Below are 15,488 nucleotides of genomic sequence, written 5' to 3' on the forward strand. Positions count from 1 at the left end.
GCTGGACTTTAAAGAGTTCAGCTGGACTTCTCAAAGTTCAGCCGGACTGTGTAAAGTCCGGTTGAACTTTTTAGAGGCTATATTTTTGCCAGAAATGCCGGCTGGATTTTTCAGACGTACTTTTATGAAAGTCCTGCTGGACTTTCTGAACCGGACTCCTGCTAATTTAAATATTTCGAGCCGGTTTACGGCTAATTTCGCTGAAAGTCCAGCCGTGTTATCCATTATAAGCAATTCAAAGAAAAGTCCAAATGAATATTATAAGTACGGTTCTCAGTACGGCTACTGTCCGGCTGGAGTACGTGTCATGTTTTTCGTACGGGTAACCAGCACCAACATTGAGACGTTTAGAATCAAATGGGCATATAAGTTTAAATTTTTCATCTATAATTTCTTGGCATAGGATGTAGTTTGCTCAATCAATTTATTTTATTTAGTCGGTTTGTCATATTCTACACTTGATACCCTGATACCCTGAATGTCTTTTCAGTAGCCATGTTGTAAGAGCTATGATCGTAAATTGGTTTATATATTCCTTGTGAAAAACTTCTGTATATTAGACGCGTGTTTCGTCTACAAATGCCGTATCAGTGACGCTTGAATCAAAAAGTTAAAAAGACAAACAAAAAGTATGTAATTCAAGATTTGATAACCTGAAATCCTGAAAGTTTTGCAAAGCACAAATATTTGTTGATTGTTAATAGCTTTCTAGATATACACGATATAGTTTCTGATAATAAGACTTTTGGCGGCTATTTGGAATTTGTCGACCATTAAGGAATTATCTTTGTTTGTTCAATATTCAGAAAAGATTAATTATCATCATTACTAGCAATATTCAAAGTTTTGTGCTTTTATTTTCAAATGATCAATTATACCATTTTACTGGACTCTGCCTCATGACTGTTGGCGGCCATTTTGAATTTATCGGCCATTATTGAATTATTTTTGATTGTTCCATATTCATTAAATTAATAAGCACCATAACTAGCAATATGCAAAGTGTTGTGCTTTTATTTTCAAATGATAGATTATACCATATTTTGGGACTCTGCCTCATGACTGTTGGCGGCCATTTTGAAATTGGCGGCCATTATGTGTTTTTTTTTATTGTTCCATATTCAGAAAAGATTACTAATCATCATAACTAGCAATATGCAAAGTTTTGTGCTTTTATTTTCAAATGATAAATTATACTGTATTTTTCGACTCTGCTTCACGACTGTTGGTGGCCATTTTGAAATTGGCGGCCATTGTGGATTTTTTTTTGATGGCTCCATATCCAAAAATGTTTATAAGCATTATAACTAACACTGTGCAAAGTTTCATGCTTTTACCATAAAGTGATCAATTGTCCCAAAATATTGGACTTAGCTGCTGGACTATATGGGCAAGTCAGTCAGACCTCATCTTTGATCCCTGTTGTAGTGAACATTTGTCTGATTCGTGTCTCATAACTTTTGTACTATAGAACACAAACTCAGTTTTCTTTCCAGGGAAACCAGTTCATTCATACTATTACATGTTCATACTACGTCAAATTGAACTTCTAGCAGTCAAATAAAACCCAGGTTAACTACCAAGTAGAACAACTGCAATCATTGGGAACTTGCACCACTGCAGACTCACCATAATAAATATACATTGATATATGCATTGCTTTTGAAACCTTGATAACATATAAATTATTTGCCTTAATAAATAAATCATTAGATAAACATGAATGTATTATATATGAATGTTTAATGTTGAGGCAACATTGCCACAGTTTTCATAATTACGGTTGCCTTGGTTTTTGGTTAACTGCCTTCAGCGCTTACAGCGCTTTGATTAGCTTACATGGCCCGAAGGGCCAAGTGAGCTTATGCCATCACTTGGCGTCCGTCGTTGTCCGCCGTCTGTCGTCGTCTGTCGTCTTAAACTATTTCAAGAATCTTCTCCTCTGAAACAACTAGGCCAAATACTTCCAAACTTTAACTGAATGTTCCTTAGGGTATCTAGTTTATAAATTGTATCCGAAGTTTTGATCTATCAACAAACATGGTCGCCATTGCTAAAAATAGAACATAGGGGTCAAATGCAGTTTTTGGCTTATAACTCAAAAACCGAAGCATTTAGAGCAAATCTGACATCGGGTAAAATTGATTAACAGGTCAAGATCTATCTGCCCTGAAATTTTCAGATGAATCGGACAACCCGTTGTTGGGTTGCTGCACCTGAATTGGAAATTTTAAGGAAATTTTGCTGTTTTTGGTTATTATCATGAATATTATTATAGGTAGAGATGAACTGTAAACAGCAAAAATGTTCAGCAAAATAAGACCTAAAAATAAGTCAACATGACTGAAATGGTCAGTTGACCCCTTTAGGAGTTATTGCCCTTTATAGTAAATTTTTAACCATTTTTCATAAATCTTAGTTATCTTTTACAAAAATCTTCTCCTCTGAAACTATTGGGCCAAATTTAACCAAACTTGGCCACAACCATTATTGGGGTATCTAGTTTGAAAATTGTGTCCGGTGACCTGGCCAACCAACCAAAATGACCATTGGCTAAAAATAGAACATAGGGGTAAAATGCAGTTTTTGGCTTATAACTCAAAAACCAAAGCATTTAGAGCAAATCTGACATGGGGTGAATTTGTTTATCAGGTCAAGATCTATCTTCCCTGAAATTTTCAGATGAATTGGACAACCCATTGTTGGGTTGCTGCCCCTGAATTGGTAATTTTAAGGAAATTTTGCTGTTTTGGTTATTATCTTGAATATTATTATAGATAGAGATAAACTGTAAACAGCAATATAATGTTCAGCAAAGTTAGATTTACAAATAAGTCAACATGACTGAAATGGTCAGTTGACCCATTTAGGAGTTATTGCCCTTTATAGTCAATTTTTAACCATTTTTCGTAAATCTTAGTAATCTTTTACAAAAATCTTCTCCTCTGAAATTACTGCGCTAAATTAATCCAAACTTGGCCACAATCATCTTTTGGGTATCTAGTTTAAAAAATGTGTCCGGTGACCTGGCTATCCAAACAAGATGGCTGCCACGGCTAAAAGTAGAACATAGGGGTAAAATGTCAAAAACCAAAGCATTAAGATAAAATCTGACTGTGGTTGAATTGTTTATCAGGTCAAAATCTATCTGCCCTGAAATATTCAGATGGATCGGACGACATGTTGCTAGGTTGCTGCCCCTGAATTGGTAATTTTAAGGAAATTTTGCAGTTTTTAGCTCACCTTTCCGAAAAGGAAATGTGAGCTTTTCTCATCACTTGGCGTCCGTCGTCGTCGTCTGTCGTCGTTAACAATTTTTCAAACATCTTCTCCTCTGAAACTACTGAATGGATTTGGATAAAACTGAGCATAATTGTTCTTTAGATTATCCTGCACAAAGTTTGTGCTTTGATTTTTGATCTGTCAAAAAACATGGCCGCTGTTACTTAAAATAGAACATAGGGGTCAAATGCAGTTTTTGGCTTATATCTCAAAAACTAAAGCATTGAAAGCAAATCTGACATGGGAGTAAAAATGTTTATTAGGTCAAGATCTATCAGCCCTGAAATTTTCAGATGAATCAAACAACCCATTGTTGGGTTGCTGCCACTTAATTGGTAATTTTAAGGAAATTTTGCAGTTTTTGGTCATTATCTTGAATATTATTATAGATAAAGATAAACTGTAAACAGCAAAAATGATCAGCAAAGGAAGATCTACAAAGAAGTTAGTATGACCAAAATTGTCAATTGACTCTTTAAGGGGTTATTGTCCTTTAATGACAATTTTTCACAATTTGTTCATCATATTTGCTAACTTTTAAAAATCTTCTCCTCTAAAACTACCCAACTAAATTCAACTAAACTTCATTTGAATGATCAGTAGGGTGTATAAAATAAAGTTTGTGTTTTATTTTGTATTTCGTCAAAAAACATGGCCGAAGGCATTGTTTACCAGGTGAGCGATTCAGGCTCTTGAGAGCCTCTTGTTGTCCATCTGATGAGTTAAGCCTATTTCAACTGATTTTTATAGTTCGTTCTTATTTTGTACTGTTATACCACTGTCCCAGGTTAGAGGGAGGGTTGGGATCCCGCTAACATGTTTAACACCGCCACATTATGTATTTATGTGCCTGTCCCAAGTCAGGAGCCTGTAATTCAGTGGTTGTCGTTTGTTTATGTGTTAATTATTTGTTTTTCGTTCATTTTTTGTACATAAATAAGGCTGTTAGTTTTCTCGTTTGAATTGTTTTACATTGTCATTTCTGGGCCTTTTATAGCTGACTATGCAGTATGGGCTTTGCTCATTGTTGAAGGCTGTACAGTGACCTATAGCTGTTAATTTCTGTGTCATTTTGTTCTCTTGTGGATAGTTGTCTCATTGGCAATCATGCCACATCTTCTTTTTTATAATATATAGCTTAAAATAATTTACAATGGGTTATAGGGATGGACCCTGTGGTAAATTTGTTATTTATATTTTGATGGTAAATTTGTCCCAATCCTAATCAGATTTGTTGAAGGCTGTAATTATATGTGACCTTTAGTTGTTTACATCCTCCGGTCTCTGTTGGACAGTTGTCTCATTAGCAATAATACAACATCTTCTTATTTATGTATATTTGTTTTTAAACAAACAAAAACCTAAAAAAAAAAAATAGTTTTTAAACAAACAAAAACCTTACAAAAAATTAGTTTTTAAACAAACAAAAACCTTAAAAAGGTCAGTTATGAACCATAAAAGGTGAAAATCAATAAATTATTGATATTGTATATAAGAGAGCTTTTACTGAATTTGTTATTAAATAGGAAGTAAGAAAATGTGTATTAATTAATTGAGTTTAATGTGTCAAAAATACAACAACTCAATAACACAGAAAACCCTCAGACATTTAATGTTAGTTTTCATGTTTTTTTCAGGTGGTGGAGCGCTGAAAGACTTTGCTAAAACTCTAGGAGGAGCTATTACAGCTGAGGCTTTTGATCTCATTCTCAGGATGTTAAAATTAGATGTAAGTAGTACACACCAATATCAAGTTTTTTGCCATTGAAAGAAATAGATTTTTTCCTGTAAATTTTTTGCGTCACAAAAAAAAAGTTTGACATAACACAGCAAAAGTGATTTTTGTCGAGCCTGCAACTTTTGTTGCAGAAAGCTCGACATAGGGATAGTGATCCGGCGGCGGCGGCGGCGGCGGCGGTGTTAGCTCACTTCTTAAAAGCTTTATATTTTAGAAGGTGGAAGACCTGGATGCTTCATACTTTATATATAGATGCCTCATGTTACGAAGTTTCCATCAGTCACATGTCCAATGTCCTTGACCTCATTTTCATGGTTCAGTGACCACTTGAAAAAAAAGTTCAGATTTTTTGTAATGTTGAATTCTCTCTTATTATAAGTAATAGGATAACTATATTTGGTATGTGCGTACCTTGCAAGGTCTTCATGCCTGTCAGACAGTTTTCACTTGACCTCGACCTCATTTCATGGCTCAGTGAACAAGGTTAAGTTTTGGTGGTCAAGTCCATATCTCAGATACTATAAGCAATAGGGCTAGTATATTCGGTGTATGGAAGGACTGTAAGGTGTACATGTCCAACTGGCAGGTGTCATCTGACCTTGACCTGATTTTCATGGTTCAGTGGTTATAGTTAAGTTTTTGTGTTTTGGTCTGTTTTTCTCATACTTTATGCAATAGGTCTACTATATTTGTTGTATGGAATGATTGTAAGGTGATCATGTCTAGCTGACAGATGTCATCTGACCTTGACCTCATTTTCATGGTTCATTGGTCAAAGTTAAGTTTTTCAGTTTTGGTCTTTTTATCTGATACTATACGCCTTAGGTCAACTATATTTAGTGTATGGAAATATTTTATGATTTATATATTAGTCGCGCAGGTTTTATTTGACCTTGACCTCATTTTCACGGTTTATTGCTCAGTGTTAAGTTTTTGTTTTTGGTCTATTTTTCTCAAACTATAAGTATTAGGTCAACTATATTTGTTTTATGGAAGCATTGTTAGCTGTACATGTCAGCCTGGCATGGTTCATCTGACCTTGACCTCATTTTCATGGTTCATTGGTCTTTGTTTAGTTATCTTGGTTAATGTAACGTTTATGTGACAGTTGTAATAAAGCTTTATACTTAGGACTATCAACATAATATCAATGATTAGTAAAGAAGGCGAGACATTTCAGTGTGTGCACTCTTGTTTTAATTTGGCAACTATTTTTTAAATGAGGTCAGTTGGAATAATATCATATATTATAGATGCTCTAACATTCCATTCAATTGATTATAACAAAATCTGTAAATGTAAAAGTTAGTGATCTTTTACAAAATAAAAAAAAGGGAACCTGCTATAAATACATAAAATTTGTCCTTATTTTTCTATAATTTCTTTTTATTATTCATTTTCATAGTATCTCTTAAGATCTTTCTTTAAAAGCTAAATATATTTAGAAATACAAAAAATGTATTATATCAATTGATGAAATATGCAGCAACCTAGTTTTATACCCCTGTTTACGGGACATATTATGGTATAACGTTGTCTGTCTGTCCATCCGTTGTCAACATGTTGGACAATAACTAAAAAACGCTTTAACCAATTTGCATGAAACTTTGGTGAATTGTTTATATCTATTGATTTGTTTTGTATAATTTTACGTTTCAAAGTTATTGGATTTTATTCATAAATAAGGGGGGATTGTCCAGTTTATGGACAAAACCTCAAAAGTGCTTTGAGCAGTTTTCATGAAACTTTGGTGACTGTTTTATATCTATTAAAATAACCTTCCTTTTTTTTTTTTTTATAAATTTCTGATATGACATTGAGGAGTTAAGGAACTTTATTCTTTGTAAAAGCGACAGTTGTATCATGAGCTCATAGCACAGCTCTTTATTATATTTTTTGTTGTAGACGATTTTCCAGAAAGGAAGCTGTACAGTACCTCCAGGACCCACAGGTATGCAAAATAACCATTTTTGTTGTTGATGTTTTACAACATTTTAATGCCCTCCCACTATTAAATAGCTGGGACATAAAATGTTACCAATGTTATTCATACCATTCTTCTGTCATTCTGAAGTCTAGCAGTTTTTTTCATTATGCCTCTAGATATTTTTGATTTTTGGTAAATTTGTTTGTAATTATGACTTGCTGATTGAGTTTGCTGTTCAATCAGATCGATTGACTGTTTGCAGAATTATGACAGTTGAATAGAAATTTCATGAAAATTGTACTTGTCCTGATTTCTTTATGATGTCTGCAGATCATGAGTTGTTTTTTTGTACATTACTGTATAATGATGACTTACATATTGAGAGTGTATTTTGTTTTTGTTTTACTGACTGTTTGCAATAAGGCTGCAGGCAGGGACATTCATGTTGTTCTGACATATCTAGTGATATAATTTATCACAATTTAAATAACTTATATGAAAGTTGAAGAAATTGATTGGTATCAAAGAAGAATTCAACACTGTTTTTTTGTTGAGCCTTCGACTTTAGTCGAAAAAGCAAGACATAGCGATCCTACATTCTGCCGTCGTTGTCAGCGGCGGCGTCCACAAATATTCAATATGTGGTTAAAGTTTTTGAAATTTTAATAACTTTCTTAAACTACACTGGGTTTGTACCAAACTTGAACAGAAGCTTGTTTATGATCATAAGATAGTATCCAGAACTAAATTTTGTAAAAAATTAAATCCATTTTTTGGTATTTTACTTTTAAATGGACTTAGATTTTCTACCAGGAAACAACACATTCACTCTGTGGTTAAAGTTTTTAAAACTTTAATAGCTTTCTTATACTATTTTTAATTTGTACCAAACCTGGACAGAAGCTTGTTTATGATCAAAAGCTAGTATCTAGAAGGAAATTTTTTTCAAATTTTGTACCTGTGTATTTTTCTTATAAATGGACTTAGTTTTTCTTCTAGTTAACATTACATACAGTCTGCAGTTAAAATTTGAATAACACTTATTAGATTCATAAACTATCCTGGATTTTTACCAAACTTTGGATAGAAGCTTCTTACAATCAAAAGGAATATTTTATTGATTTTTTGGAAAATGACGCAGTCATTGTTCCATAACTGCCGACCTGATTTCTCTGCCTACTGCGCTTGGTTTCGTATTTACTAATTTCAATACAAACTGGAATGTGCTTGTGTTCCTTATCATTATGCATGAGCATTGTGTAGTAATCAGCCAGGAACCAGTTTACAAACTAACTGGTTTCTGTTTGTATTCCACTACAGTCGAACAAAGTGTTGTAGTTTGACAGGAACCAGTCCAGAATTTTGTAAACTACAAAACGTAATCGGTTATTATCATTCCGTTTTGGTGTTTCATACCGACTTATATGGTTTGAATAAGCTTAAGACCCTTCAAACATTAATGTGATAGGTATATTAAAGACTGTTTTACAAAAGGATGAAACTGTTTTTCTTTAAAAGTCGTACTATAGTGATATATGTTATGTACGGATTTCCACTCTCACCGGTTAATTTCTTCTTTTACACGTGCTTTTGAAACTTCCTGTTTAAACAGAATACAGAATTAAACATCGCAAGTTTTAAAATTGTTTTTTGAGTGAATTAAACTTATTTTAACAATCACGAAGCGTTCGGGAATCATTTCAAGCAGTTTCTTCTCTTTGATGATGGAAAATAGGTTTTCTCAAGAAAATACCGCAAACGATCGCGGGTCTCTAAAAACACCGCAAAGGACCTCCTTTGTGCACAAAGGAGCACAAAGGAGCACAAAGGAGCACTAAGGACCCTAAAAAAGTTTGATAAGAGCACAAAGGACCTGAAATTCCCTGTGAAGCATAAAAATATTATGATTCCTGAAGAAAAATGTAAAAAAAATAAAATAATTTCAATAAAAATTGCGATTTTTATAATGTACGATTGGATGTTATCACCGATATCGGATTGGAACCGACTTTATATCCGGGAAAGTGATACATGTAGCTCATGTATGTAAAATTTTTAATAGTTGTAATATGATATAAATGATAAAAACATCAATTATTATTCTTAATATTTTGTTGTTGTAATATATTTTAAGATAACAGACTTTACCAAAACTACGATAATTACGTAAGGATACCGATGTTTTGCTTTCATATTTCATCATCAGCTATAGCTTTCTTATGTATGGTAGGGTCGAGGGTCAATACAGATGACCGAGAATCTATACCAGTGCGGCAGTGCCAATACAGAAACAGCCAGTTCATAACACTTTTATTAAATGATAATAGGAAAATTAAAAACCGTAATCAATACAGGGCCAATACGGCTTTTTTCCCGCTTTTTTCTGTATTGGCCCTGTTTTTTCCGCTTTTGCCCTGTTCGAAGAGCAATATTAAATCTTGATTTATATCGACAGTGTAACGTTTTCAGTATTGCACATGCTGATTTATCCGTATTAGGGCTTATTTGCTACTATCATTTTATATTTTTGTTTATTCTGCACAAAAACAAAGTATGTACCGACATTTTCTAACTTGACGATTCTTAAATTGCTTTTGCGAAAACGTTTCTAAGACACAAAGGGAACAAACAGTATGAGATTTATTCTAAAGGTATAGGGAAATTGGTTTGAATTTTTTAATCCGTTTTTCAGAAATTTCAATACCGTGAGTCTTTGTTTTATCAAATGTTATTCGCACAAAACAAAGTAGTTTTATTGAGAGTGATGCATGTTGAAATTGTGAAGTTTGAATGTTTCAATGAAGTACTCTCTTATATTAATGTCTTTTACTTCTTATAAAATTTAGAGTAAAATGGTTTCCTCATATTTTTTTAAACTTCAATAGACGATGTCTTTGATCGCCGCTTGTGAGATCTATATTTCGAAAACTGGAATATTATTATTGTGCATATGTCTATAGTTTTCTTTTGTTTTTTTAAATATATTTATAATTTAAAAATACATATTTTATTATTTTCTGAATGTAATTGTTTTTAAAGACAGTCTTTTAACGCTAATAATTAACTGTAAAGAATTTATAACGTTTTTGTCATCCCAAGTGCTATCAAGTCTTCATGAAACAATCCTTATTAATGCTCGAGTCGAAATCTTGACCAACAATGTTTGCTTTATTTTTGTTCGGTTTATTGCCCAGTCTGTATTTATATCATATGTTTGTGTTTTCTCAATATTTTCTAATTCATGAATGTATTACTAAGTAAAATCTTATAGAAAAGGTCGTAATATTATGCATATCCGTACCCATTACAGAACACATGACTGTGCAGTTCGTAAATCTTCAACTTTAATACCAATTTAACTTAATACATATTTTTTTTTTTTAAATATTACAACAAAATATTAAAAATAATAAATGACGTTTTTATCATTAATATCATATTAAAACTATTTAAAAATTCACATACATGAGCTATCATATAGCCCGGATATAAAGTCGGTTCCAAACCGATACCGGTGATTATACCAAATCGTACATCATAAAAATCGCAATTTGTATTGAAACTATTTTAATTTTTTTACATTTTTCTTCAGGAATTATAATATTTTAATGCTTTAAAGGGAAATAAAGGTCCTTTGTGCTCTTATCAAACTTCTTTGAGGTCCTTAGTGCTCCTTTGTGCTCCTTTGTGCACAAAGGAGGTCCTTTGCGGTGTTTTTAGAGACCGAACGATCGCAGAGGAATTGAAACGTACAAGTCAAGTCGGCACCTGGTTAAATTGGCATCTAGTCAAATCGGCACCTATTTGACGTCAATTCGGCTTCCAATAATATTTATTATAATATTTTCTATTCAATTAATTAATAACTGTTACCAAGAACATAGTGAATATTAGGTAAACAACGAAACCAAAGTGAATATGTTGTTGTGTATAAAAGTAAACAACGAAGCTATTGTTTTAACCATTAGACAATTATTAAAATTAAATGGAAAACTATGAGTCCCTTTCAATAAATCAAACTTTCATGCCAAATAATTAGCAAATTTAAGGTGTTTTTTTTTTTCAGTAATGTTTAAACAGCATTAAACAAACAATCCTGTAAAAGACTCAACTGGTTAAATAATGCATAAAAATATCCAATATCTCATGTATTAGTCCAAATAATAATGACGTCTGACAAGGCTATTTTATTTTTTTCTGGGACGCCTTCCTAAGACGTTCGTAGGAAGGCTTCCTAAGAAGGCGTCCCAGAAAAAAATTAACATAGCCTTGTGGTCATAGGAAGGTGTCCCAGAATAAAATTTAAAAAGCCTTGCCAGACGTAATAATTATTTTGACTACTCATATATATCATTAAAAATACACCAAAAAATTCATGTAGTTGAGAAAAATAAATACATACAAAATGTACATGAACATCCAAAAAAGTGAAAGTTAGTATTAACTCTTTTTGCTTTAAAAATTTACAACTGCATTTAAGTATTGAATGCTTTTTTTTTGTAAATTCATTGAGGTGTAAAAGCGTTGACCGAAGTACTTTTTGTATGAAGCGCGTAAGCGTAAGCGCTTCATTCTAAAAATGTGCAAACGGTCAATGCTTTTGCAACCCTATGAGGTTACAAAAAGAAACATTCAATACTTATAATTACTTTTTTTAGCTAGGATCATGAAAACACGAATTTTATAACTTTTTTATTCAATTCATCTGTGCACTTTATTGTGGGACCACGTGTTATCATGAATGAAAAGTTTTATTGAGTGATGCAATTGCTTGAGGAATAACATGTGATGTGCAGTTAGCCAATCAGAATAAAGTATTATAATGAAACATATATCAAATGTAATTATAACAAAATACATTACGTTGTAAGAGTTATCTCCCCAAACACTGTTTTTCTTGTGGCCACCTCTCCTTCGTAACCGTAAAAGATTTTATTTTACCAAATTGCTCGTTACATATTAAGGATAAGAATATTCGTTTGAACCATAGCTCTATGGGGACTCCATATGAGAGTTATTCCCCCTTTTTCATTTGATTCAAGCGATATGCATTTTCAACTGGTAAACCATAACTGATAGAGACCTAGGGTCTTCATGAGGTCATTGGTACTTAAAATGAAAATGAGGTCAATGTCAAAGGTCAAGGTCATATTATAAATTTTGATTTTGGCTTATTTTCACTTCTTTTCAAATACCATATGACATTTTGACAAATAATTTTACATGTCCTTACTTGTATATTTTGGTTGAAAGGCTGCGCATACAATAAAAGGGAGTTTTTGTCCATCTTACATTTAAAATTATGCGTCAAGTGGTAGTACTCATTAACCAAACATATTAAAGACCTAGGATATTTTGATTCAAGGTCCATGGTTTGTGACCTTGAAATTGAGGTCAAGGTCATAGGTTAATAGGACGTCATAAAGCCATAAGAAACTAACATTTTAAACTGATTTTTCATATTTCAATATAAAAATAGATCTTTTCTAGTGGAAAGACTTCAATTGTTCTCTGAACAATTTGTTTTTAATTTACTTCATATTTTGTGGGAGAAGGGGGTTCAGACTATGTGGTATCAGGTCTGTTTGCGCCCAATACACTTTCGCACCTCGCACGTTCACACCCAAGGTCCGTTCGCACTCTACTCATTCGCGCCCAATTTTAATTCAAATTCAAGTTGAATAATTGGAAAATCATGATTGTTGTTTTAAATTGCTTTGGTGTAAATACTGAATGTATTTATAGCTTGGTATGAGTAAAACATTGAAGATTTTAAAGGAAAACACAAAAGATAATTGTTTTTAAGCCCTTTGATCTGAAACAATAAAATATAGGAACCAAAATATAGCAATCCACTATTATAACCAAAACATGATAAAATTAAACACACAGAAAAAAAATTAGTCAGAATCTCACTTCATTATGAAAGAGGTCAATGAAACAAAGTATAGCAATACACTGACCAAAACATGATTAAGAGTTATTCAACGCTAAATAAAACGTTGACAAAATACCACTTTATTTAGAAAGGATTATTATTATCTTTAACAATACGCTATCCAAAACATGATTAAGATTTATTCAACACAAAAAAAAATGCTGTCTCACTTTATTTTGAGACAATGACAACAATTATACTTATAAGAAAACACTTGCTTACAGAGTTATTAAACACAAAACCAATTAAGATTAGTTACGAACATGTAGGGTGTGAAAGTGAAAGGGGGCGAACATGAGTTGGCGCAAACGTGAATGGGCGCGAACGGACCCGGATTCAGCCTATGTACCAGTGAGAAATATAGAAGCCTTTCTACGGTATTTATTTGTACAATTCAGGTAGTCTTGACCTATTCATTTGTCTTAAAAAAAACCCCAGCCAGTTGGCACCTTCACTTCACACACACACATATACGAATATCAATTATATGCTTACGAGACATGTTGCATTGTTAAACTAATTACGGTATGTGAAAATCAAGACTTGCATAAAAACTATCCCAATATTAGAGACAGTGGCGTCATTTTTCTTCAGAGCTTTCAGCTCTTTGATTTCCTTTTTTTTGTTCAGCCTGAGATTTACAGCAAAAGTAGGCGAGACTCTGGGTTCCGCGGAACCCTTACAAATTTTTTATCTAATTTTTATGTCACTCTGACTGAAATTAAGATAAAGGTGTTTTATGGGAATTGAAACAAAATAAGGATGTTGGCTTGTACAGGAAAATCTTAATATACTGTAACAATAGTTAACTAACAACAGCATGGGAAGGTAGTAATTTCTAGATACTTCTTAAGTTCCCATTGATAAAATTGAGAATGGAAATGGGGAATGTGTCAAAGAGACAACAACCCGACCAAAGAGCAGAAGAACCTCTTTTTGATAACACACATGTATGTTACATTATTGCTAAACTTTAAGGATTTTTTAAATTGTAAATATAATTCTTCATTGATCTAGATTGTCCATGGAATATTAATGTAAAATCATACCTACCAGCTGGTGTAAAACATCTTGTAACCTGTGAGATGCCTGATAACTGTTTTGGATTAGACTGTTGTATCGACGTGAAGTTTACATTACCACCAGCTTTAGGAGGCAGAGTGATAGCATATTCTGTTCCATTCTGGTTCAAGATGAGTCCATGTGACTTCACAATTGATGTTGGATTTGGAACCTGGACCTATAAAAAGACTCTCTTTGAGTATGCTTGGGGTAAGATTTATTCTGTTAGCTTAATTCTTTACCATTGATGTTGGATTTGGAACCTGGACCTATAAAAATGAGTATGCTTGGGGTAAGATTTATTCAGTTAGCTTAATTCTTTACCATTGATGTTGGATTTGGAACCTGGACCTATAAAAAGACTCTCTTTGAGTATGCTTGGGGTAAGATTTATTCAGTTAGCTTAATTCTTTACCATTGATGTTAGATTTGGAACCTGGACCTATAAAAAGACTCTCTTTGAGTATGCTTTGGGTAAGATTTATTCAGTTAGCTTAATTCTTTACCATTGATGTTAGATTTGGAACCTGGACCTATAAAAAGACTCTCTTTGAGTATTCTTGGGGTAAGATTTATTCTATTAGCTTAATTCTTTACCATTGATGTTAGATTTGGAACCTGGACCTATAAAAATGAGTATGCTTGGGGTAAGATTTATTAAGTTAGCTTAATTCTTTACCATTGATGTTAGATTTGGAACCTGGACCTATAAAAAGACTCTCTTTGAGTATGCTTGGGGTAAGATTTGTTCAGTTAGCTTAATTCTTCACCATTGATGTTAGATTTGGAACCTGGACTTATAAAAAGATTCTCTTTGAGTATGCTTGGGGTAAGATTTATTCAGTTAGCTTAATTCTTTACCATTGATGTTAGATTTGGAACCTGGACCTATAAAAAGACTCTCTTTGAGTATGCTTGGGGTAAGATTTATTCTGTTAGCTTAATTCTTTACCATTGATGTTAAGATTTGGAACCTGGACCTATAAAAAGACTCTCTTTGAGTATGCTTGGGGTAAGATTTATTCAGTTAGCTTAATTCTTTACCATTGATGTTAGATTTGGAACCTGGACCTATAAAAAGACTCTCTTTGAGTATGCTTGGGGTAAGATTTATTCTGTTAGCTTATTTCTTTACCATTGATGTTAGATTTGGAACCTGGACCTATAAAAAGACTCTCTTTGAGTATGCTTGGGGTAAGATTTATTCAGTTAGCTTAATTCTTTACCATTGATGTTGGATTTGGAACCTGGACCTATAAAAAGACTCTCTTTGAGTATGCTTGGGGTAAGATTTATTCAGTTAGCTTAATTCTTTACCATTGATGTTAGATTTGGAAACTGGACCTATAAAAAGACTCTCTTTGAGTATGCTTGGGGTAAGATTTATTCTGTTAGCTTATTTCTTTACCATTGATGTTGGATTTGGAACCTGGACCTATAAGAAGACTCTCTTTGAGTATGATTGGGGTAAGATTTATTCTGTTAGCTTAATTCTTTACCATTGATGTTGGATTTGGAACCTGGACCTATAAAAATGAGTA

The 15,488-nt window shown here is 32.9% G+C and overlaps 1 protein-coding gene across 1 annotated transcript in view; it reads left to right on the forward strand.

Moving 5' to 3' along the window:
- LOC139523012 (uncharacterized) overlaps positions 1 to 15,488 on the forward strand; it is an 85,405-nt gene that overhangs the window by 54,951 nt on the left and 14,966 nt on the right. The window contains exons 39-41 of the mRNA XM_071316736.1: positions 4,920 to 5,011; positions 6,926 to 6,971; positions 13,903 to 14,157. Of these exons, the coding sequence (XP_071172837.1) occupies positions 4,920 to 5,011; positions 6,926 to 6,971; positions 13,903 to 14,157 (393 nt within the window). The remainder of the gene's footprint in view (positions 1 to 4,919; positions 5,012 to 6,925; positions 6,972 to 13,902; positions 14,158 to 15,488) is intronic.

Source organism: Mytilus edulis, chromosome 1, assembly GCF_963676685.1.
Source record: "Mytilus edulis chromosome 1, xbMytEdul2.2, whole genome shotgun sequence".
NCBI classification, from domain to species: Eukaryota; Metazoa; Mollusca; class Bivalvia; order Mytilida; family Mytilidae; genus Mytilus; species Mytilus edulis.